The sequence below is a fragment of the Diceros bicornis genome, chromosome 4, assembly GCF_020826845.1.
Source record: "Diceros bicornis minor isolate mBicDic1 chromosome 4, mDicBic1.mat.cur, whole genome shotgun sequence".
Lineage (NCBI taxonomy): Eukaryota > Metazoa > Chordata > Mammalia > Perissodactyla > Rhinocerotidae > Diceros > Diceros bicornis.
The window spans coordinates 54,399,696-54,413,707 of record NC_080743.1 but is presented as its reverse complement, the minus strand read 5'-3'; the positions used below and the strand labels follow the sequence as shown (position 1 = coordinate 54,413,707).

The window sequence follows — 14,012 nt, the reverse complement described above, 5'->3', positions numbered from 1 at the left end:
AGTGACCTTCCTGCTTCTGTCCTTTTCTCAAGATTTCTTCAGCTTAAAATATTCAATATGCTAAGGTGCCATATTTTGGGGTAGCGTGTCCTGAACCCCATTAGTGGCAGAATATGCCACCCCTAAAATATGCCACTTTGGCATAAGGATTATTTTGAGCTAAAGGCACTTGAAAAATAGCAGGTGCAAGAAGGGCGCTCTGATCTCCCCTTCTCTTCCTAAAATCAGGAGATAAAACCCCCATATGGAAGATGTCTTCCCTATACTAGGAGGAAAATAACACTCTTATCACCAAGGATGGGGAGTCAACACTGAGAGAAATCTGTAGAAACAAACCTTGTTAATCCAACCCTTATCTTCCTAGTTACCTCTCTACCATTAGCTGCCCCAGCCCAGGTCCTTTCGTCGTCTTACATTGGCGTGATTTACTACTCTTTGTCCAGTTCAGTATGTAAGAGTTCAACTCTAACTGCTTCTTTGGGTCTTCATTTCCTTATGAGGGCTCCCATGTCAAGTAAAACCTATAGTAAATAAATGTGTATGCTTTTCTCTTGCTAATCTGTCTGACATCAATTTAATTCTCAGGCCCGGCCAAAAACCCTAAGAGGGTAGAGGTAAAAATTTGCCTTTCCTACAGCAGCTTAGAGTTTGAAGGGGTTCAGAACACGCCACCCCAAAATGCGCCACTTTGGTATATTGATTATTTTGAACTGAAGGTACTTGAGAAACAGCAGATGCAGGAAGGGCTCTCTGATCTCCTCCTTTCTGCCTAAAAGCAGCTCATAAAATTCCCCACGAGAAAGGTGCCCTCCCAGTACCAGGAGGAGAACATTCTTATCACCGGAGACTGGGAGTTGATACTGAACTGGATCTGTACAAACAAATCTACTGAAATAACCCTTATCTTCCATTAGTTTCCCCCTATATTTCCTAGTCATTGTCCCATAATCTACTGTCCCTACCCAAGCCCCTTTGTCTTGTCATATCCCCAGAATTTATTGTTCTTTGTTTTAAAAGGGATAGATAAGCTTTTGGGCCTAATGGCCTCTTCAGGTCTTCATTTTCCTTCTGAAGACTCTCATGTACACATAAAAATATTAAACGCTTTTTTCTTTTTGCTCAGTCTTATGTCAGTTTAATTCTTAGGCCTAGCCACAGAATCTGAAAGGTAGAAGGAAGTTTTCCCTCCCCTACAAGTTCATACGATTTCTGGCTTTCCAATGTAACATATCCCAGTGGAATGTGGTAGGCTCAAGTAACGCGTTACACACAGTACTTTAAAGCTATACAAATGAGAAGTATTTTTATCCCATTAACCATCCTCATGAGATTTAAGCTACATATTGCAGGAATTTTAAGGGCTATATATTTTTATTTATTAAATAGAAACGACTTGGGCCGGCCCGGTGGCTTAGCAGTTAAAGTGCGCGCGCTCCGCTACTGGCGGCCCGGGGTTCAGATCCCGGGCCCGCACCGACGCACCGCTTCTCCCGCCATGCTGAGGCCACGTCCCACATGCAGCGACTAGAAGGATGTGCAACTATGACATACAACTATCTACGGGGGCTTTGGGGGGGGGGGGAAGAGGAGGATTGGCAATAGATGTTAGCTCAGAGCCGGTCTTCCTCAGCAAAAAGAGGAGGATTAGCACGGATGTTAGCTCAGGGCTGATCTTCCTCACCAAAAAAAAAAAAAAAAAAAAAAAATAGAAACGACTTGGACTTTGTGTGTGTGTGTGTGTGTGTGTGTGTGTGTGTTCAGGCCACAGATGTTAGCATGATGCTTAATACTTCTGGTTTCTGGGGAAAATTAGAACAAAATGCTCACAACTCAACTGATGGATAGCCTTTTTTCCAAAAAAAAAAGAAAAGGGCTATTTTTTTTTAGTGTATCGTCTTCCTCAACATTCCTTTCATTTAATTTTTGTAATCAACAGTATACCTATATTCGTTCATTTCATACTCACAGGCTTGAGAGAAAAGTATTATAAGCCCCATTTTACAGATGAGGAAAGTGGTGGAGAAAGATTCCAGCCCACATCTCTCCCACTCCTTCCCCTGGGGAACTCAGAAACCAACAGTCTTCTCACTGGCAAAGTGAAAGGCAAATATTAGATACCTCATAGGGTTGCTCTGAGAATTAAATAAGACAATCCACGAAAAGTGTTTCATAGAGCCTGGAACAAGGAAGGAATTCATTAAAATATAGCAATTAATAGTATTATTGATAAAAAATATACCCAAAGTATGTATGGGAAGTGGAAGAAGGAAAGAATTTGGAAATTGATATTTAAGCCATGCCTTAAAAAGGAATTTTATCAAACAGAATAAAAAGATAAACTAGACTAAGGAAACAGCATATACGGAGGCAGGAAGCAAAGGTGTGACCCAATAGGGCCTATTGTAGGAAACTCAGAAGGACCGTGACACAAGTCTCAAATTCGTGGATGACTTCTAAGTTAGACTTTTGATATAATCTACAGATGAAATTGTACATTGCCTTGTAATTGTGTGTGTAGAGCATTGATTAATTAAACGTAATTCCTGAAAATATGCTAAAATTTTATAAGCCTATTTTAATTTTTCTCCCCCACGTACCAGCAGCCTCCCAAACCGGACGCTTGAAAAACTTCACATGTAAAAGGCTACGTAAACCATAGTATCCATAGAGCTCAGGATCTATAGAGTAGTTGTTGTGGCTAGAGTGGGTGGGAAGGATGTGGCAACTGGACAGTTCCGGAAAGGCAGGCGGGGACAAGGTTGAAGGAGACTCAATGCACTATTATAGAATCTTATTAGGTTGAGAAGCAATGGTTTTTAAGCAAGATAACTCTGTGACCTGGTGGAGAATCAATCAAAAAGAAATTCTGATCGAGTTTTGCAAAGTAGTTCAGATGAGAGATGTTAAGATTTAACAGGCAGTGCATGGCAGATGTCAGTTCTCCATCAAACTGTTCGGCTGACTCCTGCCCACGGCTAAAAGTGGCTGCCTAGCATGACTTAGAGCAAAGCAGCCGCCTGACTGTCAGAAGAAACCCCAAACCTGTGCTAGCTGTGCTGGGCTAGCACCTGCATTGAGCACTAAGCAAGCTGGGAGCTTCTCACAGTCTTCTATACCACTTTCCCCCCAAACTTCTCTTGGAGAGAATTGCCAATCCTTGTTCTTTTAGGAAGAATGTTTTTAGAGGCTATAGGGAAACGCACTCCCACTCAAAAATAACCACTCTATTAATCCCACCAGTTAGATTCAATCTCCCACTACCACCCCCCATCAGAGTCACATCTTGCTATAAATACCCCAGGTAGTCATTCACACCTGCATGTGAATTGCTTCTTCAGTCTGAGTTTACTTGCAACAGGGAAAGGGAGAGTTTATTCTGGAGATAATTTTGTTTAGGTAATGGGTGATTAGGCCCCTCGGAGGAGGATGCAGTATCGAAAGGGAAGTTTTTAGACTATCTCTGATTGTGCCTAGGGTCCTGTCCTCTCTGACACCAAAATCCATCACTTCTGTCAGCCTTGGCCTGTGGCTGTTTTATCATGTTGCAATTCGGTTGTGCCTTTCTTTCCTACTAGTGTTTAAAACTATTCAGTTGACAAAGAAAAATACACAAAAATCAGTGCCAGACAGTCGAGCGGGCGGAATGTGTAAGAGCAAAAGAGATGTAAAATAAAGCGATCGATTCTGCAAGAGTTGCTAAGGGCTCAGAAAAGAGCAAGTGTGCTTCTCTGCCCTGAAGCAGCCAAGGGAGAGGAAGACATTGTAGGGGAGGAAAATAATTTTCCCTCTACTCTTCTGAGTTCTTAGTTGAGACCCCTGTAATGAAGGACAGACTAACAGGAGGAAAACAAACAGAAGTTTAGTTAACACGTATACCACATTTATACATGGGAGATATCCAGGGAAAAATAAATAACTCCCTGAGGTGGCTTAGAGTTCAGACTTCAATAGAAAGGGGAGGGAGCAGGTAGGCCTCCTAAGGGGGAGTAAATGATTTTTACGAAAGATGAACGGGCCCTTAGAACAGACGGGACGTATGATAGTTGGTGACGAAGTTTGTCTGAGAGTGGTGTGGACTTCTAGTCTTCTCTCCTGCGACAAGAGTCAGTCTCCCCTGGTCGATGAAACTCCCGGGAAGGGGGTTTATGTCAACCGAGTTCCTTTTGGAGGACCTATCTTTAGGCAGATAAGAGGAGTTCAAAGGAAGTCTGTCCCTGCATTTGCTGTTTTTCAAGTGCCTACAGCTCGAAATACTCAATATACCAAAGCAACATATTTTGGGGTGGCATGTCCTGAACTCCTACAGTCATATGTTGGGGTGGCATGGTCTACCACCCTTCGACACCTAGCGTGAATTCCAGGGTGCTGGCTTAGGCACGTGGTGCACGGTGGCACCATTCAATGAGCAGGCACAGAACCCGGTTGATGACGGGGAGAAGGAGCAGAATGAATTCCCTCAGCACCCATGAGAGTCACACCTTGGAGATTTTAAGTTTAAATATTTTGATTTGGGGAGATTTGGGGTTTTAAGTTTAAAACGACTAAAGAACAACCAGGAAGATCTACGTGCCTGGAGCCTAGAAGTCTGGATGCAGATACAGATTTGGGATTCATTACCATATAGAAGGTAGAACCAAAGGAGAGATGCAAAAAGGCACACAAGATTTTTTAAAATAATAAACATTTCTCTGAAAAAGCCAATTCTTTCCGATGCAGAAAGCACAACATCTGTGGATTCTCCCACAGAAGGCCCAGAAAGTAATGAACATGCTAACGGTCAGGACCCCAAACAGTTTCCTAGAGCAGTGTCTGGTGATGACTCTCCCTATGGAGCAGCTGTCCTCTTGCAAAACTCAATTCAGCAAACTTCGCCAGCTCCACGTGGGGCCTCAGTGGGGACACAATTTGGGCATTGAGCCCTGGCTGAAAAGGGTGGATTTTAGAGGATCTGTAGAGACGTAGGTACGGAATATCCTTCAGTCTTCCTTCTGTACACGTTGCTTCTTTCAGCGGAGCGGTGGATTCACTGATCCCCACGAGAAGGCGGTATGGTGAGCCGAGTTTTCCTAGGATCCGATTTCTCCTGGGTGAGGTGAAATCCCATGCCTCAGACCAACAAAACCGAGACTAGACTCAGGAATTAGGGCGACCTCCCCCTCCCCCCACACCCCAGGTGCCCTGCTCCTGCGATCCCCTCATCGGTCTGTCAGTCTGATTCTCGGAACTGCTGCCGTTGCGGTTTTATGGAACACGGTTCGGAAGCCCGGGCTCCTCTGGTCGGGCTCAGACCCGGCGCTGGCGCTCTCTCCTCCTTCCCGTCTCTGGACTCCACGTGCGCCTCTTCTGGTCTCCTCCCACCAGCAAGACCTTTCCTCTTAGCCTAAATTCAGTGCCTTCCGGGAGCCTAGAGACGGAGAGAGAGACAGAGGCGAAAACAGCTGCGGAATCCGGAGGCCTCGCGTTTGGATCTGAATTCTCCCGGGGACGATGGCCAATAGATTTTCAAAAAGGTCAGAGTCCGATAGAGCGGGCGGTGGAGGGCGGAGGAGGGATACGGGGAACCGCAGAAAAGAAATGACGAAATGCCGAGCGGGCGGGGACAATTTAGAACGCTTCCCGCCCGCGCGCTTTCGGTTTTCAATCTGGTCCGATCCTCTCGTATATCAGGGCAGAAGCCGCCCTCAGCCGTTCCAGAGCTTGTGTCTTCAACCTGTGCCAGTCATGTCTGGAAGAGGGAAGGGCGGGAAAGGCTTAGGCAAAGGTGGTGCTAAGCGCCACCGCAAAGTCCTGCGAGACAACATCCAAGGCATCACCAAGCCTGCCATCCGGCGTCTTGCTCGGCGTGGAGGAGTCAAGCGGATTTCGGGCCTCATCTACGAGGAGACCCGGGGTGTGTTGAAGGTGTTCCTGGAGAACGTCATTCGGGACGCGGTCACCTACACGGAGCACGCCAAGCGCAAGACGGTCACCGCCATGGATGTGGTCTACGCCCTCAAGCGCCAGGGACGCACCCTCTACGGCTTCGGAGGCTAAGCTGCCGCTCCAGTTTCACGTGTGATGACCCCAAAGGCCCTTTTTAGGGCCAACCAAACACTCGTCAGAGGAGCTGGACACTTGTGTCAAGTGTAGCGGCCACAAAACGGGAAGGGAAGTTTGCATTTGGGAGCCGGCTGCGGTCAGGTCAGGAATTGGCGAGAGGAAGTGATGCCCAAAACGTTTGCCTAAAGCTGCCTCACTTGTCTGCCTCCCTTTTTGTTGACCAACCGGAGAGGTTGATGTGCTCCAGATGAGACATTCTTTCAGTTTGCTTGGTGCGTGCTATCCTGGTTTGTGGTCCTTGGACTGAGCCGTGAAGAGCAGAAGCCAGCAGAAGGAGGCAAAGGCAGATTTAGATATGTAGTCCACGGATGCCACTTCTGCCGCCTGACGGTGGTTAGCCTTGTCAATTAACCTGGGCCACACTTGACATGATGTGTGTAAGCCTTAAAATGGCTTAAGGGCTGTGTTCACATTGGATAATGTTCTGTGACATATGCTCTGCTCACTGGAAAAGGTGTGAGCATCAGCAGAATCAAGTACAATCATAATCATAAACTATTGAAAAATCCAAAGAAATAATAGGTTATGAAATCAGAGATGGAGCTCTTTACTTTCAAGACAAATCTGCCTGGCAAATTATCTGGCCAGTGTATGGAAAGTACTGTTTCCTTTTTTTCAAGGGACAATTTAGTCAGCCTGTGGGATACGGTCTTTCAGTGACAATATTGCAAAGGTACAAAGGCAGAGGCAATTTAGTAGGATCCTTCTATAAAAGCTGAGCAAACTAAATCTTAATGTCCCGAAAGCAAGTCTGCAAGAAACAGATCATTCAGGTGTGTGACTTCGGGTAGGCCCTCTTGTAGCCCAGAATGGGAGACCCGCCATCGATACAGAAAGCACGCTTTAATTGTTGACGGGGCAAAAGCAAATTATTCCCCGGTATCGGCATGGTAAAGAAAACAGTAAGCCATTCTCGATACTACCACTTCTACATCGCCCGGATCCGGATTGAAATGTGGTAGGTCCACACCTCTAGCCTAATTATAGTTTTGCAACTATTCCATTTATAAGTAAAAGATTTTTTCAGCATTCTAGGCTTATGATTTTATGGCTAACTTTGTTTCTGGGAGTAGTTGAGAGAAGAAATTCTACATCAGCTCCCAAAAAAGAAACCAGCTTTATTGGTCTCCACACTTGGCTGCTCTCATTAGCATCACATACTTGAGGGTGAACTAGGTTTAAAACATGGGGCTTTAGCAATGGAGATGCCAGAAAGTCAAAGGATGGGAGGCTTGCCCATCAGAATGGGGAAGAAAAATAATACATAAAATACACACATACATGCTTACATAAACGGCCCAATAGTACACGGTAGCACATATTCAGTATGATGAGAAGTATAGACAGTAATTAATGGGAGTCCTGATACTACAGAAGGCACTGGCTGCTGGGAAACTGGGGAAAGCTTGGCTATGGAGGTGGGGCTTGTGTGAGGCTTTGAAGAAAGAGCAGAATGCCTGGCTTCCTACCGGGATATATAGTATGGCTGAGGGGGAGGACCAGGGAGGGAGTGATGAGAATAACATTTGTGAAGATGTCCAGGTGAGAAATAAACAAGAGGGTTCAATGTTCAAGATCTTTCATTTTCCCTTTAAATTAAAATGTCACCTGCAGCTGGTGGCATTTCTATTTCAAATATCACTGTGACTTTTTTTTTTTTTTTTTTTTTTTTAACTTTAAAGGCAATGCAGATTGAATATATCTGATCCTCACTGAGATACTCTGGAGAAGGAGATATCAAAAATTTGAAGAGAAATCAAAGAATAATGGAAGGCAAGAGGGAAAAACATGTCCATTGCCTAAACTAGTGGTTCTTAAAGTGTGGTCTCTAATCTCAGATGACCTGGGAACTTGTTAGAAACGCAGAACCTTGGACCCACCCCAGCCCTATTAAATGAGACACTCTGGCGGGTGAGACTTAGCAATTTGTGCTTTAACAAACCCTCCAGGTGATTCTGACACACATTAAAGTTTGAGAACCACCGGTCTAGGACACAGTTTTTCTTGAAATGAAACAAAAGTATTTAGAATCTGAGTATATATTGACCTAATTTGTTTACCATAACGTTAAATTTTGCTTTCTTTGATAGAGAAGAAAAACATGAGGTGAATGACCCTAATAAGTTTTCTCTGGTACAAAACATTACAAGAGGAAAAAGGTAAAACAGCTTATTTCCTCAAAACATTTGGGGCAAATGTAAAAGACGTATGACTAAAAAATGCATTGTGTTACTAGCTTGTGTTACTAACTGTTATTTGGCTTGTATTTTGAATAGTACTGAATTTTATAATCAATGAATATGTTCCTTTTTGTCTTCCTAAATTTCTCCAAGACCTTGTCCTTTAACCATTCATGACACAGCTTCTTTACAGCGATTTTTAACAGTGATCCTTGTTCCCACCTTGTCTACTCCACTGAACACTATCATGATAGCGCATGACTGAACCCTCTGTTAGCTATATCCAGCCCCTAATATTGCCAAATTACAGAATGTGCGTTATGCCTCTTTTTGTGTTAATAAATGACTTTTTTAAAAAGTTCTTAACCATCTATAACAGAAAGGAATATAATGTTATGTCATCTCCTCGATTTGCTAACAAAATAACTTCCTTCTCATGTTCGCCCTGAGTGGCTCAGGTGCTCTCCATAAGCCAGCCCTGGCTGCCATCTCTTCCCGCCCCGGGTGAATTCAGCACTTCCACTAGAATATATATAAATGATTATAGAATCCAGCCTGTGGGTTTACTTCCATCACCATGGTCAAAGAGGCACTTAAGTGTCTCACTGGCTAATCAAACTTCACAATGGATCAGTTTGAGGGCTTCCCTTTCCTTTCCAGGCTCCCTACTTCTCTGAATCGCAGCATTATCCTCCTGGGCACCCAGGCTAGATGCTCCTGAGTCATCTTACACTACATTCTTATTTTCTTCTTTTGAAACCTTGCACTCTGTACCTTATATTCTAGCTATTGAGGTACATGTTATTTCTCTAGTTGAGCCACAAGAAGTGAACTACCATTTATGCAGAATGTTACTAATATATATAAATACGTATGGACGTGTAGAGAATTATCAGGAAGAATGCTGGCTGACAAAAATTTAAGAATGATTTGTAGGTGTTGGTTTTTGTTATATTCATTGAACATTTCTGAATTGTTCAGATGTCTTAGAATATGCATGTATAATTTTCCCCACAAACAATCAGAACATGATGGATGGATGGATAGATAGACAGACAGACAGACAGACAGACAGACAGATAGATAGATAGATAGATAATCTGGGCTGCATGAACCGTGGCAAATCTTAGCTTTGCCAAAGTTCACTTTTCTCATCTTTAGTGTTACTGAGAATTCCTGCCTTTCTCACAGGAATGTTTTAAGGATCAAAGGAGAAGATGTATGTGAAAGAGTGAAGCAGTGAAGTGACACAGAGACCAAAGTTGATGTATTTATTGCCTATTTCACCCAATCTAGTTCTTAAATGTTCTGTAATCACTGGGGAAGGGAGGGAGTCAGTACAGCCAGAATTTAGAGAGGAAGGCAGATAGTGGGTACAGATGAGGTATGAACAGATTGGCAGGGCCAGATTTTTCACGCTTAGACCAGAAAAATGTAAAGTTATCTTAAAGAATCAAACAGACTCCCCAGCTAACTTGACTGTTATAATGTGTTAAATGTATTATTTAAGAATATTTAATTCTTCTGTAGAAAATAAGAGAATGAACAAATAAAGAGAAGAAACTAACTGTAGATAATAAGTTAGCAAAGCTTGTGAGACACGTTAGACACAAAGTAGACCACACGTGGTAAACAGAGAGAGGAAGGGGTGGAAGGACCAAGTAAAGCACCATGTCAAATAGTCACGAGGTACATGAGGTACCCAGGATTCATGCCTTAAATCAGCCATCTACTGGTGACACCCACTGTGGCCTGATATGTCCTCTGCATGCCATACCCAGAGAAATTCATAGCTATTCAGCAGGTTATTGGTGAATTACAACTATGGCCAAGCATACTTGCCCGTGTATCTCACTGATCGAGCAGCATAAATCAACTTCAGGCACCTCCCATGTGCTGAGCCCCCTTGCCTACCTCAACTCCCGTCCTCTTAACTGCAGCATCAATGCGGAAGGCTGACGCAGGAGCAAGACGGGACAGAACATTGTATAACCCAGGGTTTGATGCTGTGTTGGACTTCCCCTTTCATTGCACCCTATTCCAAGCGTGCTAACCTCTCCCATCACTTTCCCTTTTCTCCCTGCTTTACGTTGTTAAATGGATTCGATTAACTGTGTGACTTGAACGTCTTCATTTGGCCTAGGAGCCTTTCTGTGCAGTGAACTCTGGGATTTCTTGTCTGGTGATAGAGTAGAAGGCGACAATTGCAACAAAGTAATTGCTTACTGCAGCAACCATGTTATAGAAGGGGGCTGGCAACAAGGTGGGGGGTGGGGAACAACTACGGGGTCGTGACCATCCAGCTACCCTCCAAGGCAGATGGTACCCTGACTCTCTAGTGAGCACAAGCAGTTTCTGCAAGGGTGAACAGTATCCTGACTGAATAATGGCAGCCACGGAGGTCACCTGCCTCCACGCTCTTCCCGACTTTCTAATGGTAGTTTGGCTTCCCATACAGACTTGCCTGCAGGGAGCTAATGGGCTGATCAGTTACACTTCTCACCAGAAATTAAGAGCCCATGAATTCTGGAATCAGACTTTTCAGGTTAGGATCTTAACTTCACCATTTACTAACAGTGAAACCCTGGGGAACTTCCTTAATCTCTGAGCCTCATTTTCATTATTGGTAGCATTAGGATGAAAAGAGTACCTACTTTTATGTGGATAACGTGTATTAATATTTATAAAGCAGTTAGCACTATGATTGGCATCCAGTAAATGCTAATGCCTATGAATGATAATAATTATTACTAGGGTTTATACATCTGTCTCTTGAGTGTCTGGTCAGTGGGATCTAGTCCTTCGGAGCCTACCACCCCTGGCCTACCAACACAATGGAATTTCTGAGCCTACAGAGCCAAGGACCAGAGGCTGGAACGGGGTGCGTGTGGGCCCAGCAGGCCACGCTGATGACCTGAGTCATCTCAGGTCTGAGTGGCCACTAGCCCTCCATTTCCTTTTCTACCGCTTCACAATGCAATAAGACCAGAGGCGATAACCTCCCAACTGTTAAACACAAAACCCAAGCAGCAAAGGAAGAGAGGAGGGGAAAGATCAACCAAAGAAACATAAGGCTAAAGTCAAAACCTGGTTGAGGAAAATTCAATCACAAGCTCAAAGTGTAGCCCTGAGCAGGGACTCTGATGGGCTGGAGACCGCCGCTGCCTTAAGAAAGATAGTTTGCAAGGAGATCAGGAAACACTTAACTTTTTGCTCGTCCTGATGTCTGAGGGGGACTACGAGATTCAGAACCAAATAACAAACTGGCCAAATTTAAAAGTTTGCTAATGTCCAGGGCCAGTTGCACCAAAACTTTTGGAAGCCAATTTAGCAATACCCATCAAAATTACCCTTCAGATATACTGAAGAGTGTACACTAAGTTATATGCACAAGGCTAATAAGTTGCAACAGTGATTTTAGTAGCAAAAATCTGGGAAATACCTAAATATCCATTAATATGAGTGAATAAATAAACTAAGAACTATCCATTAAATGAAAAACTGTGCATCCTTTAAAAAGAATGAGATAGATTGATGCACACGCGTTTTTATACCCGTTAAGTGTCGATGTAGCCAATCCTGGTGGTCTCGTGGGTAAGATTTGACACTTTCTCTTCTGTGGCCTGGTCGTTTCCCAGTCAGGGAACCACACCACCCATCTGTTGTCTGTCGGTTGTCAGACCGTGGCCGCCGCGTGTTGCTGTGACGCTGAAAGCTATGCCACCGGGATTTCAAATACCAGCAGGGTCACCCATGGTGGAAAGGTTTCAGCAGAGCTTCCAGACTAAGACAGACTAGGAAGAGGGAGCTACCTAGCCACCCACTTCTGAAAAAAACTGGCCATGAAAAACCCTATCAATAGCAGCGGAGCATTGTCTGATATAGCACCGGAAGGTGAGAGGATGGCGAAAAAAGACCAGGCATGGTTCCGCTCTGCCGTACACAGGGTGGCTAGGAGCCAGAATCAGCACCATGGCACTAACGACAAACGGTTGATATAGAAGGACTTCTTAGGTAGATAGATTTTACGCATATATATTTCACTTATACGTAAAGTATATTTTTTTAAGTTAAAAAAGCAAAGGGCAGGCAGGACAGTGTGTTTCTGTGTAAACTGTCTTAAATGGATGTATATGACTATGTGGGTAAATAAATAGAACATTTTTCTGGAAGTACACACAAGAAACCTGTAACTGTTGTCACCATCATGAGGAGCAAACAGGATAGGAGACTGAGGAGAGGAGGACTTTCATTTGATTCCTTTCTGTACAGTTCGATTAGCTCTCAAGTAAAATATCATTTTTGTTTGTGTATGTGCATCAACAGAAGTACGTAATCTAGAGAGTGGGATTATGAGCCACTTTGTTTTTCCTTTTTAAATCTTTGTTTACTATAAAAAATACTTAATGTTACAAACATACAGGGGAGGGGATAAACCATCTCAAAACGCCTAGCGTAGTACCTGGCACATAGTAGACAATAAATATTAGTTAAATCTAAAAAACAACAAAAAAAAAAGTTTTATGAACTGAAAGAAATTCACTAAACACGTGTCTATTTTTCACCAGGCATTCATTCCCCTGGGTGATTCCCTCCCCCCCCCCCCCCCCCCCCGCCCCCGCCAGTCAATTTTTTCTAGTTAACGAGGCCTGGTGATAACGTTTGCTTCTCAGCTGGGCTAACCACACCCCAAAGAGCTGAATCTTGGAGAACCCTGAAACCAGGCAGAGGACATTAGATTCCCCAGAATAAGGCCTGGAGATTTTGCTGATTCTTGAGCAAGTTGACAGTGATGTTTTGGGAAGCTTAGCCTGGCTGTGATGTGCAAACTGCACTGAAGGGGGAAGAGAAAGAGAAACTGAAACCAGTGAGGAGGCTGTTGCAGGCCCTAGAGGGCCCTGGACAAGCATGGTGGCGGCAGGACTGAGGAAGACTGGAAAAAGAGACGGTGATGGGCGGAGGCACAGAAACTTCTGGTTCCCCTAAACTGGAAGTGGTCATTTGGGTTGAATTTAGAAACCTCTTTGATTTGAATTAGTTTTTAAATAAAAGAATAATGAGGAATAGTTCCCGTCTATGGAATCCCTACTCTGTACCATTTCAGATCTTCAGAACAACCCCCAAAGGTAAATATTATCCCCATTTTACAAAGCAAGAAACTGATGCTCATGCAGTTTAAATAACTTGGCATTCTCTGATACACTATGACGCTCCTGAATCTTACTACAATATTTGTCTAAAATTTGATCTGAGGATCTTGAATATATTTGCCAGATACACTTAATAGAACCATGACATACAGCATTGGTGCTGGAAAGGACCCAAGAAATCATCTGTTCCAATTTCCTCATTATATTTTTCCTCTGGTTTCAGGACAAAACTACTCTAGCTTCTCTTCCCCACCAGATGCCCCAGGGGTGTAGATGGTCCTCACAAGCCTGTCCTTTGGGCCATCTCTTGATAAGCTCTTCCCAGGGAATCCCAGGGGCTCCTCCAGCTCCTCTGGGCAGATGAGAGAACCCAGCTGGGTCCTTAGATCTGCCTCCAGATCCCCACGCCCAGCTGCCTCTCAAGAAGGACAAGGCCATTTGCCACTGCCCGTTGAGAGCTGTGACCCGGTGTGGCCTGAAGCAAATTCTTCAGCCTCTCCCCTCTCAGGCTGCCCATGCCTGTGAAGGTGGCATCATCCTCCCAGCCACTCAGGCAGGAAGTTCCCGAGACAGCTTTGATTAC

At 44.1% G+C, this 14,012-nt stretch overlaps 1 protein-coding gene across 1 annotated transcript; it reads left to right on the top strand.

The window, feature by feature from the left end:
* Positions 1 to 5,697: 5,697 nt before the first annotated feature.
* On the top strand, positions 5,698 to 7,731 carry LOC131404403 (histone H4). Its single transcript, XM_058539009.1, has one exon. The coding sequence runs from the start codon at positions 5,722 to 5,724 to the stop codon at positions 6,031 to 6,033; it is 312 nt and encodes a 103-aa protein (XP_058394992.1). The 5' UTR covers positions 5,698 to 5,721; the 3' UTR covers positions 6,034 to 7,731.
* The last annotated feature ends 6,281 nt before the right edge of the window (positions 7,732 to 14,012 follow it).